This window comes from Channa argus, chromosome 18, assembly GCF_033026475.1.
Source record: "Channa argus isolate prfri chromosome 18, Channa argus male v1.0, whole genome shotgun sequence".
In the NCBI taxonomy this organism is placed as follows: domain Eukaryota; kingdom Metazoa; phylum Chordata; class Actinopteri; order Anabantiformes; family Channidae; genus Channa; species Channa argus.
This window is the reverse complement of record NC_090214.1, coordinates 5,358,335-5,372,554: the sequence shown is the minus strand read 5'-3', so window position 1 is coordinate 5,372,554 and position 14,220 is coordinate 5,358,335. Positions and strand designations below refer to the sequence as shown.

The window sequence follows — 14,220 nt, the reverse complement described above, 5'->3', positions numbered from 1 at the left end:
TATGTGATATCTGCTTCAGAATGGAAATAACAGTCTGCTTGTTTTAAGGGCTTGTTTAGAAAATTACATGAATTCTCTGAAATGTTAGCACAATATGAAATGTTTAATTATACCCTAAAATGGGATACTTAAAAATCTTACATCACTAATTTAATATAATATCACAACAGAATGCAAAGCAGCCATGTCAGAGCACAAAACTTAAAATTGTAAAATGTATTCTTGTGAAAGTAATTTATGAAAATCCAGAACACTACAGATACTACAATGGGCATCTACACCATATGTGCATGTTCACATACACACAGAGACCAGACTTAACAGACAAGGCTCTGAGATGTCAGCTCCGTTTCTCACATCCATCCAAAGCTATCAACACTAATAGCGTTAGTGAAAAATCTGAGGAAAAAAAACTCGTCTTAGTTTTTCACCCAAGTTCAGCATCAAAAGTGCTTTATTAAGGTTGAAGAATACTTGAATCTTTTCCAGTATCTTACATATTGGTTTATAAACAAATCAAGAAAAAAAAAAAAAAAGTTAAAAAAGAGGGGGGAAAAAAAATAAAAAAAACCTTGTTCACGACAAGGTTTACAAATCACATTTTTTTATACACATTATTACAAAAGCAAAAAAATTAACCAGACGTAAATAAAAATAAAAATGTATAGTTCATATTCTTTTGGAAGAAGCCAGTACTGCTAAAGTACTTATTAACATTCAAACCTCTTGCTTCAAAGGTTGTTGCAGAAAAGTTCCAATAAATATATTCAAACTTTAAAATAAAATTGTTATAAAAGGGGCATATATTCCATACTGGCCTTAAACACAGATGAAACCTTGAGTGTATTGTGTGTTTAAAAGTTGTGAGCCCAGTTGATTATCATAAAAACTACTCCTGCACCCAACTAAGTACAGCAGTGTACAGGGGCTTATTACTAAAGTACTGATACATCCATTCATGTGGATGATTTCAGAAGGTGTGTGCACAAGTCACACAAAATTTAAAATGTAATGCTCAAATGAATAATATTCAAGATCTGGCACCTTGCATGTGTACAATATTTCATATTATTTAACACGAAAATCCTGAATGCTGAAATACATTCTCAGATGCGCCAAAGCGGCAAAAAAAAAAAAAAAAAAGGGATTTTGCAAAGCTCGAAAAGGCATTAAGCAATGTGAAATTTAAGGACTGGATGTAAACTAAAACAGATCAGTCAGTTTCTCATTAGAAGTCAGTCAGTACAGACCACAGAACATATGCTGTCTGAATAATACAAACTGCAAAAACAATAACTAATCAAATGTAAAGCCAAAATTTACACTTTAAATAATTCTAATACTCTCCTATGAGGTTCTTAATAAGTGAATTAGAACACCACTACTACAATGCTATTTATCACCATGTCACTCATACTAATAAATGAAAAGGAGACAAGCATTCACATTTTACCAGTTAACAAAACATTAATTAGTTATACCCTTCTGAAATGTGGACCTAAGTATATCTGGATTATCATTAATTGTTTATATGAACAAATAAATTTATCAATTCAGTGTTTCATCTTTAAAAATCCCACAAGTTAAAACTCTTCATAACAGCAAGAATGACCTTTCATCCATTGGTTAGTGAAAATTATCACTAGTAAAAGGGCAAAATCAGTCAAAGCATAATACAGCAGGTCATAGTGAATTAATAAGGAATTTACATGGGAAATCTCAGGAAAAATACTTTGTCATGGCACATCAGGTAGCTTGTACTTTGGAAGAGTTATTCTAAAAACAGTTGGACATTGCACTTTATAAAATTCCTCTTTTGACACATCTTAAATACATTTGGGAATTTCTTCTTTGAAGGGAACAAAACAACGCCAAAAAAAAAAAAAAAAAAAAAAAAACACTACTTTTTAAAAAGGGGGAAAAAAATAAAAATAAGACTATTCAACGTGGAAATAAATAGAAAGCAAAAGTACAGAATACAGCCAGAAGACACTTGCTGTTTAAAGCTGCAAACAGCTCGTTTCTAATCTTTTGGAAAATAAACTAAATGAATGCATTATGTTACACCAACAGTGCACAACTGTGAAAATAGATAAGTCCACTTAAGTCCATTAATTCAGTACAGATGGGTGCTATTGTTACAGTTTCTTGTAACCTTGAATTCCTTGCTTCCATACATCATAAAGTATGTCATGAAGCTATTGGTCACAGAGTTGAGGAACCAATGTGGATACACAGTTGAATTCATAGCAACAGAACTAAAGAAGTTCATGGTCGGCCCATGTTGACCTCTTACCTCCACACACACTCCATCACTTGTGGAAACCCTGCTCCGTTTGACTTTAGGCAAGAGAATGGAATGCAGAAAGAGGGGAACACACTAAAAAGCAAAGGAAGGAGATCGGATACTTGAACGTCTGTATGCGCACGCATCTGTTTGCATTAGCATCCAAAGATAACTGAAACTAAGGCAGCATGAGATGCACATAAATATCCACTGACATTTATGAACAGAACGGTGATGATGTCAAAGTTAATCTGCTAAAATGAAAGCAGAAAGAAGGGGGCGGGGGACAAACCCAAAAAAATTACAAAATGCTGATAGAGTTAAGACAATAACAAAGCCAGGCGTCCAGAGAACAAAGCAAGGATCAAAGCGGACAGAGCCATCTCAAATGCATGCATGAAGAACAACACACATCCGTACTGTTCAGCTTTCCGTCCGTCACTCCGCTCACGACACTGCTGCTGCTGCAGACACAGTGAGGGTCAGGACTAACTGTGCTGTATAGTCAGGCCAGAGGTGGACTGGACCAGGCCTCAATTAGACAAGAAGTGACTTCATGACATGAGACCTATGTCATGTTGTTTCCTGGCCAGGTTATAGGACATCCTGGGGGCAGCGAAGAGATCTATGGGAGTAATGTGTCTCAGATGGGGTCATAGGAAATAGAGAGGTGCGAGTATGGTAAAGGTTCAGTGCCTCAGTGGCCCGTTGCTCTGGGTTATGGAGTTGGAGATTTTCAGGAAGGCGGAGCGCATCAGGTCAAAGGATTTGTCAGAGAGGGATGACACATCCTCTGGTGTCATCCCCTTTGTTTCAATCTTTGGAAGGATCTTCAATCGGATGGTCCCTATGGTGGCATAACACATCACTGTCAGAAGTCTCACACAACATCAGTACCTGTCTCAGTCACATCCAAGGGAAAGAACCTGCAGGTAGATAATTGGATACATGGAGGAATGTTACCTGATTTGAACAGCTTTTCTTTCCGTAGATAGAAGTTGCTGTAGGAGGAGAAAACGACAGGTATGATGGGTACCTGGGGAGAGAAAAGAGGTTTCAACGAGAGTTTACACCATACTAAAATATTTTTGGATAAATATTTCTTATTGTCCATAAGAATTTGAATAGGTCTTCTAAACTTGCCTTTTTTTCCCCCCTTTGTCCTATCTGAGGCAAAAAATGAGAAACCAATCGACAGCAATGTTTGACTTAACCAATACTGGGTCACACACAAACACACACACGGCTTGACAAGTGGCCCTTCGAAGGACTGGCTGAGCCGAATGTGGCTCCCCTGGGGGCTGTCCTGCTTACACTTAATCTGACCAACTGGGTACAAATGGAAAGGCTGCGCTATAGCGCAGCAAATACAAAGAGATAGAAATAGTGTACGTTCACACAGAAAAAGTCTCAAGTGCAAAGCAAAGCCAAAAGGGAAAACCACAACACAGCCTGTAGTCTCCACACCTCAAATGAAGTTATTCACCAACTCGTGCCAACACACACACACACACACCTAATATCAGGTTCTGCTGTTAACATCCCAAACAGACATATGCAGGCTGAAGAGCCAACAGAGCCCCTATAGAAAATGTTAATGCGTTTACTAATGAGGAGCAGCATGGCTTTAGCCCCAGAAAATATCTGAAGCAAACTGATATTAATCTTTACCAGCACGTAAAACTGAGCTCAAACATACAGACACTACGACATTATTGCTTAGGGTGAACCTAGCTGCGGTTTTGGGTCAGATCTTATACAACAATGTTTTTTTAATTAATTCCAACTGTTCAACGCTGGGTGTGTGCTACAAAACATCAACTCAAGAACAGAGACCTCCCACCTGCATGCATGCAGAGACTCAAATGCACACAGCTGGGCTGTCAGTCCCTCTGGAGTCTTTCTATGTCAGGAGCTATGTCAGTGTCTGCCTTCTCTCTAATAATTTTGTGTGAGGAGTCTGGGGAGAAGCTACATCATAGAGATCAGACTATTTCAGAACACAATAAAGCTGGAATGTCAGAATAAATCTGTGTGAACTGCCAAAACTCCTCTGATCATCTCAAAGTCACTTGCTAAATATGTCTGCCTGTTTCAAGGGTGTGTATGCATGCCATCATTTGTAGTAATACGGTTCAGTAATACACACAAGTTGCCTTGTGTGGGGCTGCTAGCTCCCCCATGTGTTAAGAATCGGCACAATGCTGGCAACATTCATATTCTTTCACAAAGAACAGCCAGTGTCATCGCAGCTATTCTGCCAGCTGGGTTACAGGATGCGAATTCACAGGGTGAGATTATGCCTAAACGTACATGCTTAACTCACTTAAAAGACTGGATGTAGATATGATTTATGCCTGTTCTCCTTAGTATACTCAGAGAACTGAACAGAAATCTGAGAAATGATTACTTGAGCCTGCACTGCTAGGTGGAAAGCTCCTTTTTTGAAGGGCAGCAGGTCACCCTTCTGGTTTCTTGTTCCCTCTGGGAATACCCACAGACGGATCTGTGGAGTAAAAAAGAAGAATGCACATTCATTGATTTCACATCATCTTTAGTCAAAATCTAAATCTTGATCATTTTCAGGTAAAAAAAAAAAAGAGCAACAGGTTAAATGAATAAAAACTGAACCATTTATCACAGATTTCATTTTATTCTGTGGGGAAAATTACCTGGTCGTCCAACATGGTTTTGGCAGCATCGGACATGACGCCCTTGGCATCACTTGTTTTCTTGCGGTTGATGAAGACGATGCCACCCAGCCAGCAAATGAGGCCTACTGTGCCAGCGTAGATCAACTCCTTCTTTGCAATCATGGTGCAGCGGTCTGGTAAGATCTCCATCAAGCCTTAGAAACAGAAGATAAGAAGCTCATTTCAGAATTATCAATTATGTAAAAGTCGAACCGTATAAAAGGTAGATCCAATTTAAAACATGTTTGAAATAAAGTCGTTACTCATTTCAAGTCAAAATTCTGCCCCAGTGAGATTCCAAACATTGCTAATAACTAAAAACCCCTTGAAACTCAGGCTAACAGTATGTTGTGTATCTTATTGGTGTATTTAGGTAGGTATGGTTGGTTTTTGAAAAATAAACTAATGTTTTTGTGAGATTACATTTTGTAAAGGGCCTTTGATGAACAGTTTCTCATGAGCCATAAGCAATCGGGGCATGACATGACAGAAGAGGCAAGCTGAAGCGCAACTTAAGGGTTCACACAAGTTCAGAAATGTTTGGAATAACAGCAGGAGAGAGAAGAATGCATGAATGAAGAGAACTCAACCTGGGTCAAACTTTAGTATTCAGTCATAATTATCTATGGCCTCATCAAACCGTGGATTACAGCAGGTATAAAGTCTGCTATAGTACATGTGTGGTGGGGAAAAATAGGACTTACATTACGAAATCAGACATAAGACCAATCTTTACATAAAGGCAGCTTGTGTGTAAAATAATCAAATAATATCAGAAAATCTATGAAATAAAGCATTAAAAGCAGCAGTAAATAGATACGTCTGTACTGGGCTGAGTAAAACTGAGCAGTCAGAGCTAAAATTACATTACAAGTGATTTAGGTGTGGAGGTGATTTTACTTTCTAGCAGTCTCATCAGCCTCAGCTCACGGATGAGCAACTATTAATGGCCAGGCGTAGCAGTTGGCATGGCAACTTGGACGCAACATCAGACTCGCACGGAGTTTTATTAACACTAATTAGATGTCTAGCTCTCCCCTTGCTGTCATCACCCTGGCCTGGTGCCTGCCCTCGTCACTCAGCATCACTAAAACTATCTCTCCGAGGCACTGATGGAGAAAACAAAGAAACATAGCCCTGCAAAATGAGGGTCCACAACAATGAAATTTAGGTTTGAGAAGAATGAAAGTTTACTAAAGAGCGAGACAAAAATAGAGAATCACAGCATGTGTACAATGTGCTCTTACTTAATTCAACTAATTTATAACCAGTGCTTAACTCTGGGTTTGTGAGATCAGTCATATTAAGTATGTAATTTACTCTGGTGTGTGCGCTGATAAATAAGTTCTACGATATTCGCTGCCAAAAACAAACAAACAAACAAACAAAAAAACGACCAAACATGTCACCATTTATTTCTGGCGTTGCTGAGCACAAATGTTGGCCAGCACGAAGCTGTTAAAATCTTATACTTGTCCCAGTTTTGGCAGATTACTAACAAACATACACTGCGATTTAGTAACCAAAATCCAAATGCTGGTTCTTCCTAGAAAGACTTCCTAAAAAAAGTCTCAATGGGATACTCCAGACAGGTTAGATTCAAATTTACTTCAAATAAGTTGAGAGTGGTTTGCCGTGTCCTTTCCTCACTGAAGAGAGGAAGGTTTAAGCCCTGAAACGTGAGCAATACTATAGATAATGAATACTTAACAAGCTCCTGAGCTGGAAACATGATCGCAGCATCAGCTAAACTTTCAAAAACCTAAGGTTTTCATATTCAATATACTGTAGCCAAAAGGCTACTACATACAACTTCTTGTTTGATACTACCTGCATTTCATTAGCTCTGAACCTGTGCCCCGAACAGTGATCACAAAGCTGAATCTAACCCGCATGAGATGCAAATGTGCATCTGCTGATCAAATATGACAGCAAAACAGGGAAAAATCTGAATCAGAAAACTGTTTATTGCCAGAGACAGTTCAGACCTCTTAACAGTAGTAGGAATTTGTCTTCGTGAAAAACAGCTGTAAACTACACTATAAATGAGGCTGCTGCAGAAGATACACATTTTTCAAAACAGAATTTAAAGGCAGAGCACACATGAAGAGCACAGCCTCATACATTTGGTGTAACATACACAGAACAGATTGAAGGTTGAAACCTTGGTGCTGCAGGAAGTATATTTTGCTACACTTGATTTGATATGGGACTATGTTGATAGAATCCAGAAACCTGAAGGTTATGCTGGCTTTACACAATAAAGAAAAGCGTACAAAATGTGAACATCATTTCTGAATTAGCCTCTGCGAGGATGTACTGAGTTAGGTAAGTAGTGTGCATCCGGGCCCACTAATGCCACAGTAAAATAAACCCTCAGGTCCTGAGGGGATCGTTTTTTTGCAACAAAGTGCCAGTGAGCTCATCCGGGTCAGCAGTGAGTGCACCGACCTCAGAATTCCTGAGGTGATCAGTTTTTAAATCATCCACTTCGTAAAATCCAACACAACAAAATTCATTTTCCGTGAAAGCTGCCATATGCGCACCATCCTAGAAAAAGCCATCTAACCATCTTTTATAAATCATAGCGCAGCGGAGCAAATAGCACTTATTAGTACCATTAAATGGTAGTTAGTCCATTTTTGTGGTGGGAGAGAGAAAACTCACCACATGTACAGTCAGTTGCAGTAAATCCCAGCACAACACTGAACTTTTTTTTCAATTTGTGACTTCTGCATCAACTGCAGAGGTTGCTGCTACTTCAACTAAAAGGCCTTTAAAAGTGAGTAGGTCAATGTACTACATGAACTGCTGAATGTACAACACCTCTTCCCATTTAGTCTGTTAAGTCTGGAGATTTGAGTAGCTGGAGATGTGAGAGACACAAAAACAAACTACTCCCATATCCACAGTAATCTTGTATTTTTCTTCATCCATCCAGAGACAAAAAGATTCATTATTAATGGCCATAAGATAATTTGATAACAACACTATTTTACTTAATAATTTTAGTAGCACAGCAGGACAATGAGCACTTAATTCACAGAATGTGTGTATAAATGTGATACAAAGCAGCAAAATGAGCAGTGCAGCCTTAAGGTTACGGTCTCGTTTAAGATCCTATTTGCTAAAGCACATGCACACACAGAACCAAAGAATACAGAGACAACACATGAAAAATTTAAAAAACCCACCTAAAACATCCAGGGAGCTCTGGTGGTTAGAGATGATGACATAGGGCCCCTCTGTTTGCAGATGCTCCCACCCGGTCACTTCAAATCGAAGCCCCAGAAAATATTTCACGTGACGAACCATGAAGCGGATTATCCTGAGGGGGGGAAAAGGTTAATTACTATAGTGAGTAAGTATATATTACTTTTCACAGCCACATTGGTGCAGTACCCTTCATGTTTTTAATGAAGAGCCCTGTTTAGAGGTAACAACTGCTGTCAAACGCTACGGCTTTTAAAACGCCAGTCAAATTAGGTGTTACTCAGACAAAATCTTCACAATCTAAAAAGTATAATAATTCTGGTAGATCATGTGCAACATCATTTTTGCTTTGTTTGTGGGTTGGTTAAATCATTTCTTGTAGTAAGTACACGGCTTTATTAGACTTTAAGAGGCAACCATCTGCCTGCCCTGATGCTGAACACAAATAAACTGAAGTTAAAGTTTATATTTCATAGCATTGGTAAAGTGAAACATTCAATGTAGGGCAGAGATAACTTCAGTCTAATCAATAGTTACAATTTTTAAAAAGACATTGAATGGTAAATGGCAGAATTTGTGTTTAACAACACAATATCCACACAGATGTATCATATTGTATATACACCATTTCTGATCAGTGTTTACTGGGACTTGTTCAACCCTGCCCTTTGTAGTGACAAATAGTTTAACAGTCATGAAGTGTTAATCCAAACGGCATCTGCTCTTACTTGGAAAAATGTCACTCTGATTCAAAACAACCAGCTGCAAAAACACGTTAGAAACTGATCATGAAGGTTAAAATGCTCTCAACCTTTTTTAAACAACAACTGACGCCTTCAAGGTTCATCATTTAATCCATTCCTATGTTAACACTTCCCCTATGGTATTTTCTCCTTAGCCTCAATGACCCTTTTAAAAGCTTAACTGGTTCTTAAATCAACTCATTTCCTCATGTCAAGCAGACAAAGTACAGCTTCCAATTTCAATTCCGGTGTTATGGTGCAAGTACGGCTGAAAAGACAGTCTTGAAAATGTATATCAAGGTCGCTTTGCTCTCTATTATTAGTTATAATCTGATCATTACTTGACTGTGGGTGTACTCTGTGCTCTCTTGCAGTCAAAGGCAGTTTTTTTTTCTCTTGCCGTCAAAGACATTGTTTTACTTATTTAATGACCATCAGAACTCTGAAAAAGAGGAAAAAACACCATAAATAAAAGAGTGCACAGCAGATCTGTGCAAAGCTTTTCATTCAAGAATTTCAAATTGCAATTATTCCCAGTTACTTGATCACACATTACACACCTATGACTCCCTTTTAAGTGCATTCTACAAAGTACAGCAACAGTGTAGAAATCAGAGACATATCATAGAATTAAGACAATTTAGGAAGGACAGAGGAAACATTACATCATGACAGCATAAATGAAGAGTACATTGAAAACCAATCGTGTAAAAGCACAGCTTTGCAATCTCCATTTACAATATTTATGAAGGAACCAATATTTACAATATCTACATGGCACAATTTGCAAGATGGAGCCACAAACTCTGGATGTCAAACTGGTCGTTTTTCCTTGCTCAATACACCAAAACTAGATTCTATTACACCATCAACTTGAATGACCTTCCTTCTCAGGGAAAACAGCAGTCACTCTCCATCTTCTGCATCAGCTGGAGATATAATCACTAAAACAATACCCCACGGCCCTTCCTCATCAGTGAATCATATATCCCCTCTCAAATTTTGTCCTCCTTTTGCTCTCTGAATTTGCCCTTTTTTTTCTTTTTCTTTTTTTTTTTAAAAAAGCTTTCTACTGTTATCTTAATAATTTAGGGTGCTTTTATGTACTGCAAGCGTCTATAAGGGGATAACACCTAATTTAAGTTTACAACACAGACATTGAGGCCAGAAAAGACAGATAACTTTCTTAATGGTGACTTAAATGCGACAGTGGCACAGGAAGGTGGAGCGGTTGTCCACCAATCTCAGTTGTTGGTTCAATCCCCGGCTCCTTGAGCAGACACTGAACCCAAACTTAGTTGCTGCCGGTGAGCATTGGTGGGTAAGAAGCAATGTAAAGCGCTTTGAGTGCCAATAGGAAGAAAAGCACTATATAAGTGCAGACCATTTAATTTTTTTTCCCTCAATTAAGTGGTTTAGAATAAGCCGTTTTCTCCAGTGGTTGATTTTAAAGCTGTACTGACCTGCAGGGCCAACAACTTCATGTCCTTCACATCAGTTTCATCAGCTTTGATAGTCACACAGTAGGCTCAATAAGCAATGGACGAGGTCTGTAATCACCAGCATTGTATTCAGAGATGGCAAACTGAGTAACTAAGGCAAGGAGGGCCTTGATGACTTATGTGATAGCCTTGGAGTTGGCAAAAAAACAATAAATAAACAAATTAAAAGTTGAGTAATAGATTCTCAGGTCTTATGAGGCGATTTAGGCAGAACTCCAAGCAGTATGTCTTGTGAACATCTGGTACAACTCATTACCTGGTTAATAAAATCCCTACAGTGAAGTAGTGTACTGACAGCACCATAGTATAACGGTGCAGACTTGTAGGTACAATGAATGCAGTGAAAAACTAAAGTCTTGACCTTCTACTGGTTGGCCAGTACACTTTTCGCATGATCCTTTGAGTACACAATGACCTAAAGCATACAGCCAAATCAATGCTAAAGTGGCTTTGGCACAAGTCTGACTCTCCTTGCGTGGAAGAGTATCTGTGGAAAGATCTGAAGACGGCATTTCACAAACACTTTCCATGCAGTCTAATAGAGCTTGAGGAGAGAATGGAATGAACTGCCCAAATCCAGATGTTTAGGCTTTATAGGACCCTTTATAGGGTTTCTTAAATGTGCTGAATTAAAGGTCTGAAAACTACTGTAAGCAGTGGATTGTAGTTTTATATTTAATAAATTAGTAAAAAAAAAAAATGTAAAAGCATAATTTTACTTTCATTATGGGTACAAATGACTATTTTATCCATTTAAAATTAAGTTCACAACAAAGTGTGCAGAAAGTGAAGATGTTTGAGTAGTTTCTCGTTTTATTGCTACATATTGTAAAATAATTGTAACCTTTAAACTGGAGAACAATCTTTCGACACAGTGGCACAGTGATAACATACTTATTATAGTCTAGCGCAAAAGCCATTGGTTATGCAATGAGTGAGCAAGGATTGCAGCACTTGAGTGATTGTTCAAGCGGAATGAAACTGCCTCCATAGGATTCTTTTTATGACCAAACAAATATGACCTGACTTTTCCTCTGGTTAATTCCATTACGTGTATCCAAATTATTTTCTCTTGTACCAACAAAGCGTGATAATGTTTAAGCTCATCTAAAACCCCAACCGCAGCTGCTCCATTCAAGCTGGCTGCATGCACATAAAAAAGGTGAGCCTGACCTGTTATCCCAAAGTATTTTGAATTAACAAACAGAGATACCAGATGCTAAAGGTCAGGATAGGGGCATGACCATAGGATCACAATGACCCAGCAGGCAGGGACCGAAAAACAGCTAGTTTTTATCTATCTGGCCTTTAAAGATCAGTCTGAGTGACTGAGCGTTACAGCTCAATACTGGTAGCTCTCCAGCAATGTTAGAAGCCCTTACAGTTTGGAACCTGAGCTCGAGCAATTGTAAGTGAGAAAACTAAGCCACAATCCTTTATCTCTTGTCATGAGATACTGCCTGATAATCATTTCTGGGGCTAGAACCATTCAAAAGTAGCCAGTCACTTTAGTGACAGATACTATGCATCTACTACGCATTCGGGAAAAGTACAATATTACATTGAAGTCTAAGCATGGTTTGTGTACATGTACCAGCTTGTTCTGGCACTGTTTACACAGAAGCACTCCAAGCCATACCTCCATGATTTTGCAGAGGTCTTTGAGACTGTAGCAGGCTAAAATGTCTGATTTCACGACAGCTTTTCTGAAAAACAAATTGTGAAGTTAGGTCGCACAGGGCTTAGTTAAATTAATTGGCGCAATTGGCACATTGCAAATTCTTGGAGGTGCTGTCTAAGTAAACACTAAAGCATGCTGTTAACCTATGAACATTTCTGAACACATTCTGACTGTCTATGACGAACAGCTCTGTCTTGGATGAATCACTAAGCTCATTTTGCCAGGGCTTGCCAGGGTCTGACCCTTATTCAGTTGCTTTGTCATAGTCAACAAGTCCAGATAACCTTTGAGCTAACAGAACAGTATACTGGTGCAACATGACACCACCATCATGGCTAATGTGACTGTGAAACAGTTACTCCTAGGGCACTGAGGCTGTAAGGTGTGCTGGTACAACTGACAGGCCTTCTTCTGTCAGTAGATCCAGGGCCAAGTGAGGCTGAATTGAGAATGGGTCTACTCAGTAACCCTACCATAATCAGGTTGAACCCACCATCTGACATCCGTTTCTTCAAGGTAATTACTGGAATGCAGGTCGATGTGTCCAGCAATCCATCCTCACCAACTACATTTACCCACAACAACAAAAGTCCAAGACCAGTGGATGCTGGAACAATAAGCGTACTACATTTCTGTTCTGATGTTAGTCAGTGTGTGCGTTTGTGTTAAGGATGACACAACTTATTACCTTTATACAATCTGCCCCTAACGTATACATATATACAAGACACTGTTTACCACAATGTAACTAGCACCAACTCTGATCTCAAGAACTGAATCCTTCATTCATGCATTTGGAACAATCACTGAACAGTCAAAGCTTCATAAAGATGTGGTTTGTTCAAAGTGCACTGTGCTGGACTGGACACATGTGACTTACACCAGAACACTGACAACTCAGTTATTAAACACAAGCCTTGACAGTGATTAACCCACGTTACAAATAGTCTTGATCAGTCTTGATTTAAGCACTGAACATGAACGTACATGTTAATGTTAGCTTCTTGTTAACACGTTTCCACTGCCAGTTTGTCAAGGAGGCTAAAGTTAGCCTATAGCCGGGCGTTATGTATTTAAATGTATGTTTTCCGGGAAAAATCGATAGACTACATGCTCGCCAAGGTTGCAGTGATTTTAACACAACTCTTCGCTCCAATAAAGTTGCTAACGCTGCAAACAACCCTTATGTGCAAATTAGCAACGACTGCTGCAGCTAGCCAGCCAAGCTAACGTGGGCTAGCGGTATTTGCAAGCGACATATTTTTACGCAAACTCACCTCATGTTTTCAACATCTCTGCCTCCGCTTTTCAGTATACACAGGGGGATCGTAAACAGGGCCAGGACCATCATCCAAGCGACGTAAAAGAACTTTTTGAAATAAAAAACAAAGGTGCTGCTAGTCCACATCAGGAGTGGAAACAGCAGCAGCGGGATCATCCACAGCACATCCATAACGAGCCCGACAGCAGCAGCTGTGCCACCAAAAACACACGCGGTTTGGACGAGGAACCTGCTAAAACACGGAGCCAGCTACGGTGCAGGAGAAAAGCGATGCACCGAGACCCTGGCAAACATTACACAGTCGGGAGTTTTCCTTTGGGCAAACCCTGACAACAGCAACGCTGCTCGAAATGAACAAGAAACGCTGTTCATCTGTTGCTAAAAAGCCTCACGAGGTGGAGCCAAGGCGCCCGTGGTGCTTTTTTTTTTCTATTTCCGGTTACTGGACCACTGTGTTTGGTTCACATGGTCAAATGATACCAACCAGCCTATTTTGGAGTTTGCATTAAATTAAAAAAAACATCAGAACAAATTGTCCAAACATTACTAGAGTTCTTGCTGGAGGCTTTTTAAAATAGCCTAGGTTAAATTAGACAATTAAAATTAGACAATTTGGACAGACGATTACAGGGCAACACATTGTAATTGGATTAACTAGTGATAATCCACTTGCTAGCCATAGTTAATCTGACACTGTCCAGTAACCTTCACTGTGAAGTTTTAGCATGTTGAAGAGCTTTACTTGACTTGGAAGATTAGGATCGATCAGTCATTAATCCTGGTTTAATATGTGCTGTGATCCTAATTATTGGCTGATCC

General features: G+C 39.1%; 1 protein-coding gene across 3 annotated transcripts; it reads right to left on the bottom strand.

Annotated features, from left to right (window-relative positions):
- Window positions 1-419: 419 nt before the first annotated feature.
- On the bottom strand, window positions 420-13,906 carry agpat2 (1-acylglycerol-3-phosphate O-acyltransferase 2 (lysophosphatidic acid acyltransferase, beta)). Of its 3 annotated transcripts, none has more exons than XM_067483636.1 (6): window positions 13,397-13,845; window positions 8,175-8,308; window positions 4,960-5,135; window positions 4,698-4,793; window positions 3,251-3,323; window positions 420-3,134 (listed from the first exon to the last, which is right to left on the bottom strand). In XM_067483636.1, exons 1-6 carry the CDS (start codon window positions 13,570-13,572, stop codon window positions 2,977-2,979), a joined length of 813 nt encoding a protein of 270 aa, XP_067339737.1. In that variant the 5' UTR covers window positions 13,573-13,845; the 3' UTR covers window positions 420-2,976. The 3 variants fall into 3 exon arrangements, 2 of the variants coding, with proteins under 2 accessions (XP_067339737.1, XP_067339738.1); XR_010911475.1 differs by having other exon boundaries at window positions 3,079-3,134; window positions 3,431-4,793; window positions 13,397-13,906; XM_067483637.1 differs by lacking the exon at window positions 420-3,134 and having other exon boundaries at window positions 3,245-3,323; window positions 4,614-4,793; window positions 13,397-13,906.
- Window positions 13,907-14,220: the final 314 nt, after the last annotated feature.